Genomic DNA, 17420 nt, shown 5'->3' with positions numbered 1-17420 from the left:
GAATAGGAAGACTATTGCAAAACTAAATTCCAAATTTATGTTAACAGCACTTCTGATCGTAGATGGGTGGAGCTGGCAGCCTTACCCCCCTTTACTTTGAAGTTTCAGCAGGCTGCCGGTGCAGCGAGTTGAAGGATAACTGTGCATGAAGGTCTGTGGTGTGATTTGGGTGATTGTTCCAGCTGCTAAAGCTCTTCTAAAGAAGCCTCTTTTATTACCACTGCACTTTTTCCTGCTGTGAGTCCATGTGTAAGAATTATAGTATGAAAGCACAAGTGACCTCAGTAAATCTCGGGAAAGTGGAGGAGAAAAGTGTGGACTGTCATTAACTGTGCTCTTCGTGGCTTCTGAAGGAGCTGTAATTGAAATATAAGATCTCTTCGTGCTGCACGAGGGAAATCGTGCAACTGTGACTGAATTCCATCTGGCACTCAGACCAATGAATAACCACAATAAAAAAAAACCCAACTTGTTAGTGGCAGAGAAAGTGAAGAGTGAAAAGTACACTCTATTGCCAAATGTCTTCACTCACCCATTCAAATCATTGCATTCAGGTGTTCCAATCACTTCCATGGCCACAGGTGTATAAACCAAGCACCTAGGCATGCAGACTGCTTCTACAAAAGTTTGCGAAAGAATGGGTCGCTCTCAGGAGCTCAGAGAATTCCAGCATGGTACTGTGATAGGATGCCACCTGCGCAATAAGTCCAGTAGTGAAAATTTCTTGCTATTAAATATTCCAAGGACAAGGTCCATAAAGACATGTATGACTGAGTTTGGTGTGGAAGAATTTGAATGGTCTGCACAGAGTCCTGACTTCAACCTGACAGAACACCTTTGGGATGAATTAGAGAGGAGACTGGGAGCCAGGCCTTCCAGGCCTTCGAGAAGAAATGCGCTTCCAGAAGAACGGTCAAAAATTCCCATAAACACACTCCTAAATCTTCTGGAAAGCCTTCCCAGAAGAATTGAAGCTGTTAAGAACGGAATGTCACTCAAGTTCATATGCGTGTGAAGGAATTTGGCAATATAGTGCAACTAGTATTTACATGAGGAAGGAGCATACTCAAGTATAAATTTTTAAATAACAATGTTTAAAAAATTCTGTATGCTGAACTACTTTGCTAACAGGAATTGTGTTAACTGATTTGAAAGGACATCAGTGCTATGGCATTTCAAATACACTTCAGTCAGCCAAAACATTGCAGCCACTGACAGACCTGAGCAACTTCAACACTGTGGCCTAATGGTAGGGACTATGGGGTACTATACTCCTAGTCAACAGCAGCACTCTACTGATAATGACCCAAAGATGAACAAACCATGAATTGGTAACAGCAGGCTCAACCTCTCTACTTATACCTCTTTTCCAAAAATGCAGTGCCACTGCTCCTTTTGGGCACTACCATGCAATTTCACAGGTTGGAGGTCTTATATAGTGTTATGTCACAGAGGTTAAGGTCATTTCTACTGGAAGTATATTTCAACAACAAGAATCTATGGGCTTCATCTAGAAATTGTTGGGAAGTTGACAGTAAATGATGTCTATACTTTTTCTTTAGAAGAAACAAGCGAGACACAATATATTATGTAAACTTATATATCTGTATATATCTATATAAGTCTATAAGTCTATCACTATCTACAGCAAAAACGTGCAGCATGCCATCACATCCAGTGTTTTCTAACATCTAAAATCCATGTATAGAAAGAGAAATGCTAACTAAAAGGATACAGAGCACACCGTCATATCAGCTAAGCTACTCCCTCGCTGCTTCTCTTCCTCTTTCCTCATTTTTCCAAACCACTGAGGACACGAGCTAACTGTGGATGGAAGGACAGACAGGAAACCTGACTGCAGTTTATCACCATTATACAGGAAGGACTGCTGGAAAAAGTGAAAAATTTGCACACCAGGCAAACATTTGATAGGTGTGTATCACGTCAAGACCCTGAAATAACGGGCTCCAAATCGAATACGCTCTCACTGTGAGTACCGGAGTCCTGCTTTAACGCTGAAGTGAGAGATTTCTGCACTCACACAGGCTCACACATGAAAAAACAAAGTATACCATTAAAAAAATGATTTCAGAGTATTTAATATGCTGACATTTCAACTATGCTTTCAGGTATGGGAGTATGCTTGGCTTAATGAGCACACATTCCAGTGTGAAGCAACAGTTCTTCCAGATTTAATCTCGTAAAACCCCTTTAATAGATTTTTAACCACTGACACTTTTCTGGAGCAATACAGCAAATAAAAATGTGAAAATATCTGAGCGGAAACAAGAACCCTTATTCTTTTCCCCGCAGCCCTGTCACTGAAATGTGCAGACAACTGGCAGAAGGCTGCTCGGGGCTACATAACTGCCACAGCAGGCGGCTCAGCTCTCCCCCTCTGCTCCTGAAAGTTATCCTCCCACCTCTTTTAATCCACCTCTCACTCCAGTTTGGCCCTAATCCTCTCATTCCTCCCCGTCTTTATCTTCCTCCTCTTTAACTCTCTCTCTCTCAGCCTCCCCTCTGCCACCATCCCTCCTTCTTCTCTAAGACCCGAATACTCCAGCGAAGCGAATCGAGAGTGAAGATTCGACAAATATGGCTAAAAAGAATCAAAGGAAGTCACCTCAGACAGCCTCTCTCTTCTCCAGGCTCAAACACAGTACAGTCAGTGTAAACCTGGCCCCCACACAAGAAGAGCTCTCTAATCAGAATATACATCTTGAGTTGTACAAATCCCCTTTTCAATAAAGCCTACTGATCAGTTTCATCTGTTTTTCCATGACTAACAACTTCAAAATACAATGCAAAAAAATGTATTGTCTGAGGACAAGGATTGGTAAATGCACAGTGACATCTGCCCCAACGCGATGAAGATTCCGTGGAAAGGAAGGAAGACGGGACCTTCCTGTGACATCCTGCTGAGCGGATGGTTATGGACATCAGTTGGAAGCAAGCAAAGAAGAAGAAGGTAAAAACAGCACGGTCCAGCTCTGCTGTTTGGATAACCAGAGATGTCAAGCTGCTCCAGCACTGGGATAGTGGCGAGGAGCTTCCTGCAGCTTGAGGTATTCTGGAGGAATAACATGGAATAAGTGTGTATGTGTGCGCATGTGTGTGTGAGTGGTTGTGTTTTCACGTGTACTAGGCATATGAGGGAGTGTGGGTGGAAGTTTTTAATGTCTTTCTTTGCTTGTGCATGTATGTCTATTTGTGCCACATAATGCAGCAAGACCACACAGTCCCTGTGGTATGCGGGATTTCCAGGTTCAAAATAGGCCCCGCTGTGGGAGGAGGGCAGGAACAAACAGGAGACAGGGGGAAGAAGGGAAGGAGAAGTCTAATGAGGACAACAAAAGATACGACTTGAGTTTTCATCTTCTTATCAATATTATGCCACAGTTGATCCAACCACATGTCAACAAGGGGAAGTTTCTGCGGTTTACTGACATTACAGTTATCATGGTGTGACAGATGGAAAGTGGCCAAGTCTATTTAACTGACGGTGTTGACACACAGGAGGGAAGGCAGCAGTGCTGCCATGCAAACAGCTTACAAGGAAAGTGAAATTCCTAATGGATAAAAACACTTCTTCACTGTGATCCTGTAGGAACAGAGGAACTGGAGGCCTAACCAGTGTTCCAGACCTCTTTAGAACTGTATTTAAAATGTTGTATAAAATGATATACAGGACTTTCCACCTGATGGAATGGTCCACAAAGAATGAAAATGCTTCAGTAAGGAACTGAAACAAGTCAGTGTGTTTTTTCCTCTATCCTAACGGGTCAGTCACACTATTTAGCTTTATTCTGTCGAGGGACTCAAATACTGAACGTAGAAGATACATAAATTTATGTCCTTTTATCAACTTTTATAATGCAGGTTTTTAGTGCATTTGATGGGACACCACGTGTGTTACATGTCCTCATCCATGTTTATAATGCACGCTGTGCATGTCTTAAGAGCATCGTGCGTAAACCAGGCGGAGTGACCCTTTAAAGTTAAAGCAGTCAGTGGCTGAGCAAAAGTTCTGCATGAGCAAGAGGCTGCATGCGTTAAACACGAGTGTGAGGCTGTACAACACAAATCCCTTTGGACCATGATTTTCAGACACGTAACTTTTTAATTGTTCAGAAACCTCGTTTAAAATAATCAGTCTACTGAATCCTGTGACCTTTAGATAACCACCAGATCATTTATCTACACTGCAGTGAAAGGTTATCAGACTGTGACAGGGAAAGTTTTTTAGTGCACTGGATATGCTTTAGGCTGCATAGGAAGCATAACTGAGCAGTGTATCAGCCCGCTACGTGAGTCACCTGTTACGCCTCGCTTTTCTCGGCTCTCCGGAGAGCCACGCGTAACGTACTGGAGGGAAAACTGTCCCCAGGCCCATTTAAACTACAGGAATCCGGGTTCGCTTTAAATACACCGCCGCTGGCATTAACGCTGAGTGCAGCGAGCTTCTAACAGTGAACAAGCAGAGACTTTGTCAAAGTTTGGAGAATGTTTAACTCACCGGCAGCCCTGGACTCCAGCAAGACAGATACGAGAAAGACAGATAAAGCTCCCCAAACACTTAGAGAGCAGCGCCGTCCCTTCATGTTTCCGCGTCCCCCTGTTCCAAGATTCTCATTCACATTAAAGTTAAAGTAAAAGAGTCCCGCGGAGGGTGTTAGCTTTGCGTGCCCGTTGTGCGGTGCGCTCCACTCCGCTCAGCAGCTGGAGAGTCACTGCTGAACCATCCATACACACACACGCACACCGTAAATACGCAAACGCACTCACTCTGCTTTGACAGGAAACCGGAGGCGGCAGGAGGGGCTCTCTCTCTCTCTCTCTCTCTCTCTCCGTGTGTGTGTGTGTGTGTGTGTGTGTAACCGCCTACCCAAATACTGGAAACTGGAACGATAAACAAGTCATTATACATTTAAATAGTCTCTGAGCTGTGAAAATTTGCCAGCTAGATTTAGAGTACCTTTTCAGACAGTGTACACTTACAGATCGCAGCACAGAGTGAACAACATGTTTTATACACGGGAATAAAGACCTTTGTTTTTCTTACAACATGCAACAATGACTGAAAAGTCTATCTGGCATTATTTTGGATTCTTATCTTTGAAAAGAGACATTCTATATTTTACTATATTTAAGCCATTCACACTTCTTGTCATACTATAATTAGAATAAAGAAGCATTTCTCATTAAATGGAATTATTCTCTTCTCAAAGTCATAGCAGAATAATGACAATACAGCTGAGTTTTAGCAGCCACCTCACTAATAGTTTTTTTTTTTTTTTTTTTTAAACATAGTTAATGACTTAAACTATTAAATCCGTGGTTAAGTGGATGAAGGTCGTTATCAGTATGTGCAGAGGAAATCAGGACAGTCATCTGTGTCACAGTTTGGGGCTGCATTCAGTGTGTGGTAAAAAGTGATATGAATGCAGATTTACAGCACCATCAGATTTTGAATCATGCCATCTGGAAACCATCTGATTAGCTTCATTTCTTTTAAGCAAGGGACTAAGTAAGAAATGAATCATTGCAAGTATAAGTATACTCCATAAAAATTCTCTTGTTCCCTCTGAAAGTGAAAACTAGACAAGCATAAAGTTGGAATACCCACAAAAAGAAACAAGCATACCTCAAAATTATACTAACAGTATACCTATTGTGCTTTTCTGGGATTTCTATCATACAGTATATATGCAAGTGTTTATTTCTTCAAACCACTTTACAGAGGAATTGTTTCATCAACAGAGACCAGCATGAAGCTGTGTCTTTGGCTAATGCAAGAGAAGGCGGTCTTATGTCGATAGGTGGACCAAACGTCCTGCGACTACATTTTTCATGACGATAACGGGCATGCTTACAATCAGGCTACCTATATTATAATTCTATTTTTTCTAAGGTGTTTTTATTGTGTAAAGTCAATTATAAGCAACAGTGCAGAGAGATACTATGCCATTTGACAAAAGCAGAGCCATTTGACTTTATATACAACAGTCTGTCTGACTCAGCTGAGTCATCATCACTCTGGTCCAATCATTTTCTTGCCCGTCTTCTGCGAGCCAATCAGCCGCTGTCCCGTGTGTTTTAAATCTCAACGCTCTTCTGTCTTTCTGCTGTTCAGGCTGTCGTTCATGCAGCCCACCTCCACCCTATCTCCATTTCATCCTGGTCAGATCCTCATTCAAGTCTCCACCTGCATCATCTTTGCCATCAGCATCAAGACTCAGTGAGGAGGAGGTCCTGTCCTGCTTCCATCCATTGTTGGACTTTGCTCTGCTATGTAGCTTCACTCTAGCCTGTGGAGGAGGTGGTAACACCTTGCCTGGTTGAATTTATTTTATTTTATTAATTTATATAATGCCAAATCACAAGGAACAGGCATCTCACAGTGTTTTGTTCTGAAACCAAGGCTGTGAGCTGCAGTAAAACAGCTTGTTTCAGACAGTGGATGATCTGAGGGGCTGCAACAAGGCCCAGAATAGTAACAACATATTTGTAACTGTAAATCATGCAACCTTCTCTCATAGAGTCCAAGAGCAACACTACGGAACTGGAAATGAACATCATAAATTCATTATAAGCACAATATTTGAGTCAGTGCTCTGAGGTTCTTTTCACAACAGTATGTCTCAAAACAGGTTGACCTGAACATCAGAATCGCAGGTGTCCAATGACCCCACGTGCATGATCATATACATGTAGATCAGTCCTGCCTGAATCCCACAGAGAGTCTCGTAATCAAAACTGAAACTGATTGACTATAAAATTCTAAAATTTATGTGTTCTCGTGGGAATACCGGCACACTGACTTGTCTGTGCATGTGTGTGTGTGTGTGTGTGTGTGTGTGTGTGTGTGTGTGTGTGTGTGGGTGTATGCAACTGACAAGCTTGCTGACTGACTAACGGCAGTGTTGGCAGCACAGACACTGAGCTCAATGACAGAGTGGTAATGAAGCTGAGCCCATCTGCCTGCTCAATTGATGCTGCAAGTCTGAACATGCTGCTCTCTACCAACACTGGAACTGAGCCACACACTCTCCAGAGTCTCACAGCCCCTTGCCGACCCCTCTTCTGTACCAGTCCTCTAGAGTCCCGCTCCTAAAGCCACAGGTCAGGGCCCGGGGACTCTGTTTGGTTTTGAGGTCCCCTGTGACAGCAATAGTAGAATATGTTTTATAGGCAGGAGCTACAAATACACTGAGTTTCCCTTAAAGTCTAAAAAAAGATTTTTATTTTTTTAATTAGTGGGGATTTTCTGGGGTTTTTGGCCTGGATCTTCTTTTGGTGTGAGAACATGCCTGTTCTCTGGTATTGTTGTTTGTTATGTTGTTGTTTTATGTTTATGATTCAGACATTTTCATCTGCTGCTATTATTAACCTGCAGTGGCTTGTGTTTTACATATTCCTTAGTAAAAACTTAGGAAACATGTTATATGACTTTTGGACCTTTCCTTTATGTCCTCATTCCAACAAATTAAATACTTTTAAATGTCTTGTGCATAATTTTAAAACTGTTTCATCTCAGTCTGGGATATCTGGTGCTGTTCTCAGCTACCTGAGGGCGTCTTTCAAAATGACGGTGCTGCAGATTTTCCATAGTTTAAATAGTTATAGAAAGGCATCATGCAGACCCAAACAATGCCACGCAATCTTACTGGCCATTTTTCGGCAAGCGTTTGATTTATACTGTCTGTATACATTCTAGATACAAATCAATTAATATATCAGACTTTTAATTCTCAAGGATCTGCAACTAATACTGAAACCCAGAGAAAGAAAAAAGTCCCGATAGATCACTGTCAACCACACCAGATATCCCAGTGCGCATAAACTGGTAAATGATCCACAGCACTGAATTTTGCTGACCACTGATTGCTGGTGGATCTGAGGAAGTGGTCAGAATTATGTGAAAACTCTATTAGTCAGAGAGTCCAAAAACAAGGAACAATTTATTTCCATGAAAACTCCAACTGTAGCTCAAGACTGTAGTTGTGCACTGAGATCACAGGAGTGCATTCAGTGAAGAGGTTGTTAGTGGTAAATGGATTCCCAAAGCTGGAACAATGTATAGGATGAGTCAGTGTGTGAGTGAGTGTTTAATCTATTCCGTATTAATTCCAACTGTCACTACCATGTGCAACAGGCCCAACAAGCTCAATATCAACTTGAACGTGCTGGTAAATGATTGACTCCATAAAATCTCAACACATTTAAACCATCAGAGCAGTTTCTTCATGTCCTTGATGGTTAACATCCTGATGTTTTCTGGACCAGGGAATTTTTGCAATCATGGAAACTTGGACACAGATGGGACAGACTTTTTGGAGAGCTATTAAAAGAATATTTTTGATTCATGTGGTATCTGTTTTGTTTCTTTGGCCTCGGGAGACTTATAAGCAGATACACTTCATTTGAGGCTCTGGCTCTGGGACAAAATCATCCATCGAGCCCTGTAGTTCATTTGGCTGCAGAGCTGAATGTTAATTTTGATTTACTCAGTAAAGTTACACAATAGCAATCAAATGTTGAATTCAACACAGCTGATATTTACTGTACTGTTTCCTGATAAGCTACATATGGAAGGCTACTCAAAATCTGCAAATCACTGTGAAGGTTTTAGAGTTCCCTCCCAGGACTAAACCAGGGGTCTTTTACCTGCTCGGCAAATGTGTAAACCACCATACTATGGAGCTGCATCTCTGATGAGAAAAATCCTGGTCTTACAATCAAATACGGTCAAAATAAGTGGTTTAAATGGGGAGTGAAGAGAAAGGAATGATCAGGAAATTGGTATGTCCAGGCAAGCAAACACCTTTTTTGTCTTTCCAGTGTTTACATGGATGAATTTACCACTTTACTGTGTGATGGACCCATAGTAGTGCATGTGGTAAGAAGGGTGGGAACCCCATCCCAACAATCAAGATGGAAATTGATCTGGCCTTTTGTGTTTCTGTGCTGCAGAAGCTAAAATGTTTAAAATGTCACAACAGACTGCGAGTGCATCGATGGGCAAACTGAAGCTTGGTAATCACTTCAGCAACATGATGATGCCAAAAAAATCGCCAGGTTTACCACAGTTGGATTATATCATATACAGTATGTTATTAAACTTTGTCTGGCTGTTCAAAGGCCTTAATTAATATGCTTTCAGAAAACAGAATTACCCACTTTAAGGGGTTGCGTATGAGTCCAAGTGTACAATATGATAAAAGCCAGAATTGTTGGTTCTAGCTACTCTCCCTTATCAGACGGTTGTGCAACCAGAAGGGTAAGCTTTGCCAAAAGAGCTTTCAGAACAATTATGAGCACACTTCTTTATTCATACCAAATGTCAACATTGATTTAGATCCTTGTAACACAATCCAGGCATTCTCCGCTCTCATATTAATGTGTTTGAAATGCTTTCAGGGTGACACGATGAGAGGAGGCCTTTTTCTTAACTGCTGATGTGAAGTCAACAGGGAAAAGGATGTCCCAATGAAAGCAGGCACAATGTATGTTACAGCTTATCTGACAGATTCAGGCTAATTAAATTAATTACAAATTTTTATTTTTAGGATCTGGTAATTTTTCTGCGCTTTGTTTTATACTACATGCTCTCTTGTAATGCAGAACCAGCAGGAAACACCCTCCCACCCACACCCACCCCGCTGCCTGTGTGGGAGTTTTGTTTCTTACCACAGTGGGAATGGGGGGGGGGGGGGGGGGGTTGCAGCGTGTACTTTCACAAGTGAGAATACAACTATTAAAACTTTCTTTCCTTGTGCATATATTGCCTTTGACCTGTAAGTTGCTCACCATCCTCCCAGCTCACACACCTAATAATACATGTTTACAGCCTGTCCATGAATTTGTCTTCCTGGTTTTTAAGGAACTGGAATATTTGGGAGAGTTTTTCCTTATTCAAATCAAATCTCTAAGGATAGAGAGTGTTACTTGTACTATAAACTGTAATACTTCCTGAGGCAATGGTGCAATTTCATACATGTAAAAATTTTTTTACTTGACTTGAAATTTACTTAAATCCAAATAATAAACAGCCTCACTGGAAAAAAAAAAAATGAAACCAATTCACAGCCAATTACTGCCACTTTGAAGCCTCCAACCATGTAAGGCACTTAAAACACTCCTGACAGCTGGTCCAGAGTGAGAAAAAAATAGGTTGGTTCCAGTTTGGATTGGCAAGAATTTGAAATTTGACCATTTATTAAACAGCTTTTGTGGCTGCCTTCCTGTTTTATTGGCTTGTCATCAGGACCCATTTTAGTAATCATTTTTATCACTCATATTTTTATTATTTTATTATTTATTGTCTGAGGCACCTAAAAGGAATGCATTTTAAATTTCGTTGTGCAACTTCTGTGTACAATGACAATAAAGATTCTGATTCTGATTCTGATTCTGTTTAAGGAAAATTAATTCTAGTAACTGACAGTAGGTTGTGTATTAATTATATGGATCCAAGTTTGGACAGATGGCAAGTGGACAGGTAAGTACCCAGAGTGGCAAGTAAACGCACCATTGGGACTTTGTTACAATGTCACAACTGTAGCCCACAGTCACTCCCCTTGGACACGCCACTAGTAGAGTCCACTCTGGTGTAACATTCAACTTTGTCATTTAGCCAAGCTCATGATGCACTCTGCTGTAAACTATGAGAGCAAGCACAAGGCTCCATGCATCTGAGGAAATGAGCACCCAGTGGATTTATTTTATGGGTTATTATGGATTACTTTTAAGTTTTATGGCAATGTGCCTGTAATAACAGGAAAATAATTGGTGTTAGCATGTTGGTCAGCTAATGTGGCTAACATCACCGTAAGCTTTGAACATAACAGGCTCACAGGCCAGCACTATGCTTAAATTATAATGCCGGGGACAACCGTGGCACCTTTCAGACCTGAAACTAATAAATCATGACTGGTTATGGCTCGCTATATTTAAATGTTGCCTTTGCTGAAAGGGGCATGGGTAGTAATAGTCCAAAGATACAGACAGTGAAGCATTCAAACATGAAAGAAATAGCTCATTTTCTTCCTTTTTTTTTTTTCTTTTTTACCCAGATGAAATCTGAACATTTGGAAACTTCAGCTTCTTAAAAAGGATATTTTTTTCAGCTATAAAGGAGTATCACACTGCTGCACTTTGATTTGCTGTTTGATTTTGATGCAGATCTCTGTGATATGATGGAGATTCAAATTAGTTTTACTGATTCTACTGGAATGACATTAAGATTTAAAGATATTGTAGCATTCTGATACTTTTATTTTTCCTTTTTCACACACTAATATGTTCACTTCATATCTAATTAGCTGGCTTGTCACCAATAAAATACAGTGGTTTTCAAACTTTTGTTTAAGGTAAGGTACACCGAAAGACAAGACATACCTGTGTTGATATCTGCACACTGTGTCATCACATCTTTTGATTGTACTATCAATGGAAGACACTGACTGATATCCCATTTGTAGCATCTGGACCACAAATTTACTCGCAGTTTTTTGATGCAGTGTTGCCTCTCCATGACTGTACAACCTTCTTCCATCAGCTGACCAGAAACTTCCACACAATCTAAAACAGCTTTTGCTGCCTCTAGTTTACATCCAGTGATCTTTTAAAGTAGGCCAGACCTCTCCTGACAGATGATGTGTGTGTGAGTATACCCTGGAGAAGTTACTAGTCCATCACAGAGCTAACACGGCGAGGTAGGCAACCATCCGTGCTCACACTCACACCTAGGACAGTTTAAGAATCACCAGACAACCTCACATGCATGTATTTAGACTGTGGGTGGAAGCTGTATATGGTAATAGATTAATAAACTATGGTTGTCACAAAATTCCACAGTACATCTGTACTTGCTTCATGGCACACCTTTAGCCTTGGAACACTATTGAGAAGCAGTGATATGATATTATACTGTACTACATAAGAAATATCCAATGTGTTTTCAGTGAAGTCAAAAGAAAACTATTGTAGGTTTGAATCACATTTCAAAGAAAGACCCGCCCACAGGAAGCTGCAAGTTACTCACTGCTGTTGCCTGAAATGGATGAAAGTCAGAATGAAATGTTTTTTAATGTTAAACTAAATGTGCGGTGTGAAGTGGGTGTCATACCACTGACTATGTAAAGTCCCTGCTTGTGCTACTTATTACACAGCAACCATCATGCATTAACATTTACAATCCAGTGCACACACACGTTTGTTGCACGTAACAGAAATAACTGCAAATGAGTCACATCTGGCCCTCTTTTTTTTTCACTTTGCCTCTATCAGCACACTTGCATTCCTTGATGTCGTCCTCACTTGTCACCTAGGCAACTTGCTCAACAAGTAGTCGCTGCTTTTGAATAATATACTCCTTGCTAGTGGCTAATTCAAGTACACAGTTGTGGCAGCAATCCCCCGTAAAGCACAGGCACTCAATGTTTCACTGCTTGCTTATGAGGCAGCACAAGCTTGAAATAATTCATAGTATTAACACTATTACTTTAACTAAGACTACCAAAGAACACAGATGACCTTTGTGCACAGTAGCATGATGCAGAAGTGTGTTTGTGTGTATGCGTGTGTGAGCTCCGGGAAGTCCAGCGGACTCCAGTTTGGAATGTTGAGAACAGCTGTAGACATGATCGAAAGAATTTACACAGAAACCTGAGCTCAGGATGGTATCTGACACACACACACACACACACACACACACACACACACACACACCACACACACACACACACACACACACACACACACACACACACACACACACACACACAGAAAACAACTCTGTGCAAATATTTAAAGGAGCAAACAACCAGTCTATTTGGCACTTATCTATGTCTGATTAGAAGCAGAAAATGATCGTCTGACCAGTCAGAACTGTTCCAAAAGAGGAGTGATATCCGTGCCGGGAATTGCAGAATTTGGACCCAAATGCAGAAGTATGGAGACAATACAGTTCAATTTTATTTATATAGTGCCAGTTTACAACACAGAGTCACACAGAGTCGCAGCTTAAGCCTGAAAGAGCCGCATGCGGCTCCGGAGCTGCAGGTTGCAGACCCCTGAGCTAGAGATCTGCAGGGAAGGTTCACAGACACTGAAACAGGAGACAAAGACTGAGAAGAAGTCAGCACTACATATTAACTTTATATTTATGTATTTACAGTACCAGTCAAACGTGTACTGTATGTCAGAATGATTACTTTTTTTTATCCCTGATGGACAACAATAACAGTCAGGATTGTTGTTACCACTTGGCCTGTAGCTTGTTGGTAACAAAGATGAAGTAAATATGTTGGCTATAAAAGGGAGATAGTAGCTGATACTGTGTAAAAGCCACTTCATAACACCCAGCAAATAATTGGAGACTTTTGTTTTTCAAAAGAATCCTACTCAGTTTCCATCCTGGGGCTTTTATTTTGAAAATAAAAAGCAGCAGGGTGATGGCACTCTTTTCACTTAACCGAATATAGATTCTAGGTCTGTTAGCTCTGAGGGAGATAATGTTTGAAAAAGACGACTTTGCTATGATTTGTTGGTAAATTGTCTCTGGAGGGGTTAGAGAGAAAATTTTCAAAATAATTTTTTTCCTCCTCCCACTTAATTAGTCCACTCTGTGTCTTGTGGCTCTACCCTTCTCCTGAATGGGGAGAGATGTTCAGGATATTTTTGTAACAGGTTTTTTTTAAATAATTTGAAAGAAGGTCAAATGTATTCACGAAGAAAGTACAGGAAAAAAAAAAAACCCTCAAACACTAAATTGAGTGGCTCAGCAGAGCCACTCAATTTAGTGTTTGAACCACAAACAGTGTAGTGGATAGGCATATTGCATACAAGTATAACGTAGCCAAGTATAACATAGTGTGCAAAAGTCTTGAGCCAACCCTCAATTCTTTATATATGTGAGGCTTTGGTGATAGTTTATCAGGCTTTCTGAAGTTCTTTCAAAATGTTTTCTTTGGACATTGGCTGCTTTTTTAACTTATTTTCAGTCCAGTCCTTGTACCTGGCCAATTTGACTGCTAAGCCACTTAACACTGATCTATGAATCATTCAAGCATAAAAACAGCACCTAACCAATGCTGTCTGCATGTAACAGCAAAGAGCCCACTTTAAATTGTGTCCTGGTACTAGCAGCCTGTTGCAAAAGAACATCATTTGTTCCCATTTCTTTAGTTTGAAAACTGTCTTCTTGCACCAACAAGGGGATTCCTAATGAGGCTACCTGAAAACTTGGCATACTTGGTATGGTGAGCAGTGTGTCCTTAAAAAAAAAACTGTGAGGAACTGGACAAGTGGAGGGCAAAAGAAGAAAATCTATCTACAGCAGATGAACACTATCTGAAAGTCTTTTCCTTAAGAAACAAGAAAAAAATCCAGCAAAGACCAAACACAGGACCTGAGAGATACATCAGCCCCTGAAACCTCATCAGAAACAGTCTCAGTGGGAGGGTGGCTGACAATAGCCATTTTTAAGGAAGGAAAAAGAGTGAAAAGGCTGAGGTATGCCAAATTACACAGTGTCAGATTACACAAGTAGCAACAGGCCTTAAGGAGTGATGAATCCAACTTTGAAATGGTTCAAATTGTACAGAGGAGGTCAGGAGAGAGGTACAACAGTGAGTGTCTGCAGCCATCTGTAAAACACGGTGGAGGCTCTGTCAGGGTTTGGGGGCTGTATTTCAGACAGTGGTGTCGGAGATCTTGTCAAAGTTGATAGAAATACAAATGCAGAAGCAAAGTACTGTCAGGCTTTTGATCCACAATGCAATACCATCTGGAGAGTATCAGATGAATATGTTGGTACATATTAATTCATAATTTCTAATAGTTTTTTGGGGCCAATAGCAATTTATCAAAAAAAAAAATCTCATGGGAAAAACAGAATAAAAATATATTTTAAGCATTTCAAAGTACAGCTCTTTCTCACCCAGTCTGAGTCTTTTTGACATGTCCATACATGCCATTGTGTCTTGCAGTGCAGTGCCTCATCTCCCTCTAAATAAGACAGGAAGTAGGATTGTTTTGAATTTAGCTACCAGATTAAAGAAAAAGAAATTCCCATTACCAAAGAGTGAAAAGTAAACAAGCTCAGCTTCTGAAAGTTGTGATCCTGACTCAGAGGGATCTGACTCCAGAGCTCTGTATCCACCAGCTCCTACCACAGCTCCATTACTCACCCAGATACATACTTTCACACAAAAACACTCACACAAACACACCCAACACACAGACACACAGACACACAGACACACAGACACACACACACACAAACACACACACATTCACACTACTAATTAAAAAGAGCCCTTTGGAGATAAGCGTGCATGTGTGCATGTCCACCTGTTGTCTTGTAGACTGGGGGGGTATTGGTGCAGCATATGGCTCTGTGCTGTTCATTAAATTAACCACAACACAAGGCACAGAGGAAGAACTGAATGAATGACTGATAAAGCTGCTGACACAACTCATCCATACACAGATTTTCATCAACCTACCGACCTTTATTGCTTAAGTGGAGAAATGTTTTTTTGTAGGAGAACACAACAATCGAATATCATCACATCCAGTACTGGACTCCATTAGTTTCAGCTGACATTGGCCATCACGGCTTGCTTTTCTATTTTTTCTTCCCCTCATGTTTTGCTTCTCTGTCCATTGTTTACAGCACTGTTTTGCGTCCAGAAAGGAGTCATTCTCCATAAGGATATAGAGGTCATTCACGTTCACATTGGCCTCAGTGGTAACTCAGACCCTTTCATCATACACTCACTCAGCAGTTCTTAGTGCTTGGGAAGTACCCTTCACCCCACATGTAATTCTTCTTCCTACCCAGCAGTATCCTCCACCCAGCAGGGTTGAGGAAGGAGCATTGTTCAGCAAATAACTCTTTTCATAATGCTCTGTGAGAAACAAAGTTGAAAAGGATTTTATTCCATTCCATGTCATTTCTAGCATTCCTCGTCATGTCATTAGATTCAGAAGGAGCAGAGCAAAATTCCCGCCAGAGGCTGTGTTAGAGGAAATTCATGAAGTTTTCAAAATGAAAAGGGTTCATACTGATACACTGGAGCACAGGATAATGATCTGTCATGGATCAGCTGTGTGGCAGGCAGGAAGGAGGACCCAATGCAGGATACGCCAGACAGAGGTAGATATAAACTCAGCTTTATTCGGCTGAGCTAAACAAAGGCCGGACTGGGCAGGACCAGTAGGCAAAAAATGCAGACAGAAATGAACTCCACTTGAGCTCTAGAAAACAAGGGAAACTGACAGAGATACAGCATGGGAAACGAAGAACAGGACAGAGATGAAGACAAGACAACGGCATGACAACAGCACCGAAAACGCTGGACTTAATACACAGAGGACTGATGAGGGAAGAGGAAACAGTCGGAACACAGGTGATGCTGATTGACTAGATGAATAAGCCAGGGGAAATAAACTGAACACAACACTATCTATCTATCTATCTACTATCTATCTATCTATCTTATCTATCTATCTATCTATCTATCTATTCTATCTATCTATCTATCTCTATCTATCTATCTATCTATCTATCTATCTATCTATCTATCTATCTATCTATCTATCTATCTATCTATCTAATACAGGTTACAGAGGTGAGGCTGTAAAGCAGGCTAGCATAAATCAAGCAGAACACTATCCACCTCTTCATTTTTAAAAGCTATGATGTATATTTAACAGAACTGGATTTTTGAGCAATTGTTTCTATATCATAACCAGTGCATAATATCATATAATATCACATGCACTAGTTTGAAGCTTTTTGCATACTAGTGCACGTGATGCCGTTTCCACTCTGTGTGGAAAAGTGTGTGAAAATATACTTTTCATACATAATGTGGGCAGTTTGGCCTTCACTCCAGAATGATACATTTTTCAGTTGCTTTTTGGTCTCTCAACTTCTGAAATGAATCCCTCACCCTTGGTAATATGGCCTTGACGTACGGTGTAGAAGAGCGGGGGTCAGGACAGTGATCATGGAGCATATATGTTTACAGTACTGTGCAAAAATCTTGAGCCACCTTTAAGACTTTGTGTTTTTGCCAGTTTTTGGCAGTGTATAAGGAGGGATTAAAGCTTGTACCCAAACACAAACTATAAACTTTCTTTAATATATGTACATAGGCAGATGAACTGTCTATGGCAACCCCTGAAGTGAGAAGAAGATGATGAACATGATGAACGATGCTTCCCTAACCATAACTAATCATGCCTATCTGCATTTAGCAAAATTGTCCAGAACTGATATTGATGTTAGCCAGCAGGGTTAAAAGGATGCAAGCTAAAGTTGGTCATTGTTCAGCATGAAGACTCATTTTAAAGCATGATTCTGATCACCTAATCTGATGATGTAAGCAACGTGAACTGAAGAA

At 40.8% G+C, this 17420-nt stretch overlaps 1 protein-coding gene across 1 annotated transcript in view; it reads right to left on the bottom strand.

Moving 5' to 3' along the window:
* Positions 1 to 4752, bottom strand: part of LOC115794829 (TGF-beta receptor type-2-like) — a 36524-nt gene extending 31772 nt beyond the window's left edge. Inside the window, exon 1 of the mRNA XM_030750490.1 lies at positions 4520 to 4752. Coding sequence (XP_030606350.1) covers positions 4520 to 4604 — 85 coding nt within the window. The 5' untranslated portion in view covers positions 4605 to 4752. The remainder of the gene's footprint in view (positions 1 to 4519) is intronic.
* Positions 4753 to 17420: the final 12668 nt, after the last annotated feature.

The sequence above is a fragment of the Archocentrus centrarchus genome, chromosome 16 (assembly GCF_007364275.1).
Source record: "Archocentrus centrarchus isolate MPI-CPG fArcCen1 chromosome 16, fArcCen1, whole genome shotgun sequence".
NCBI lineage: Eukaryota > Metazoa > Chordata > Actinopteri > Cichliformes > Cichlidae > Archocentrus > Archocentrus centrarchus.
This window is presented reverse-complemented; position numbering and strand designations above follow the sequence as displayed.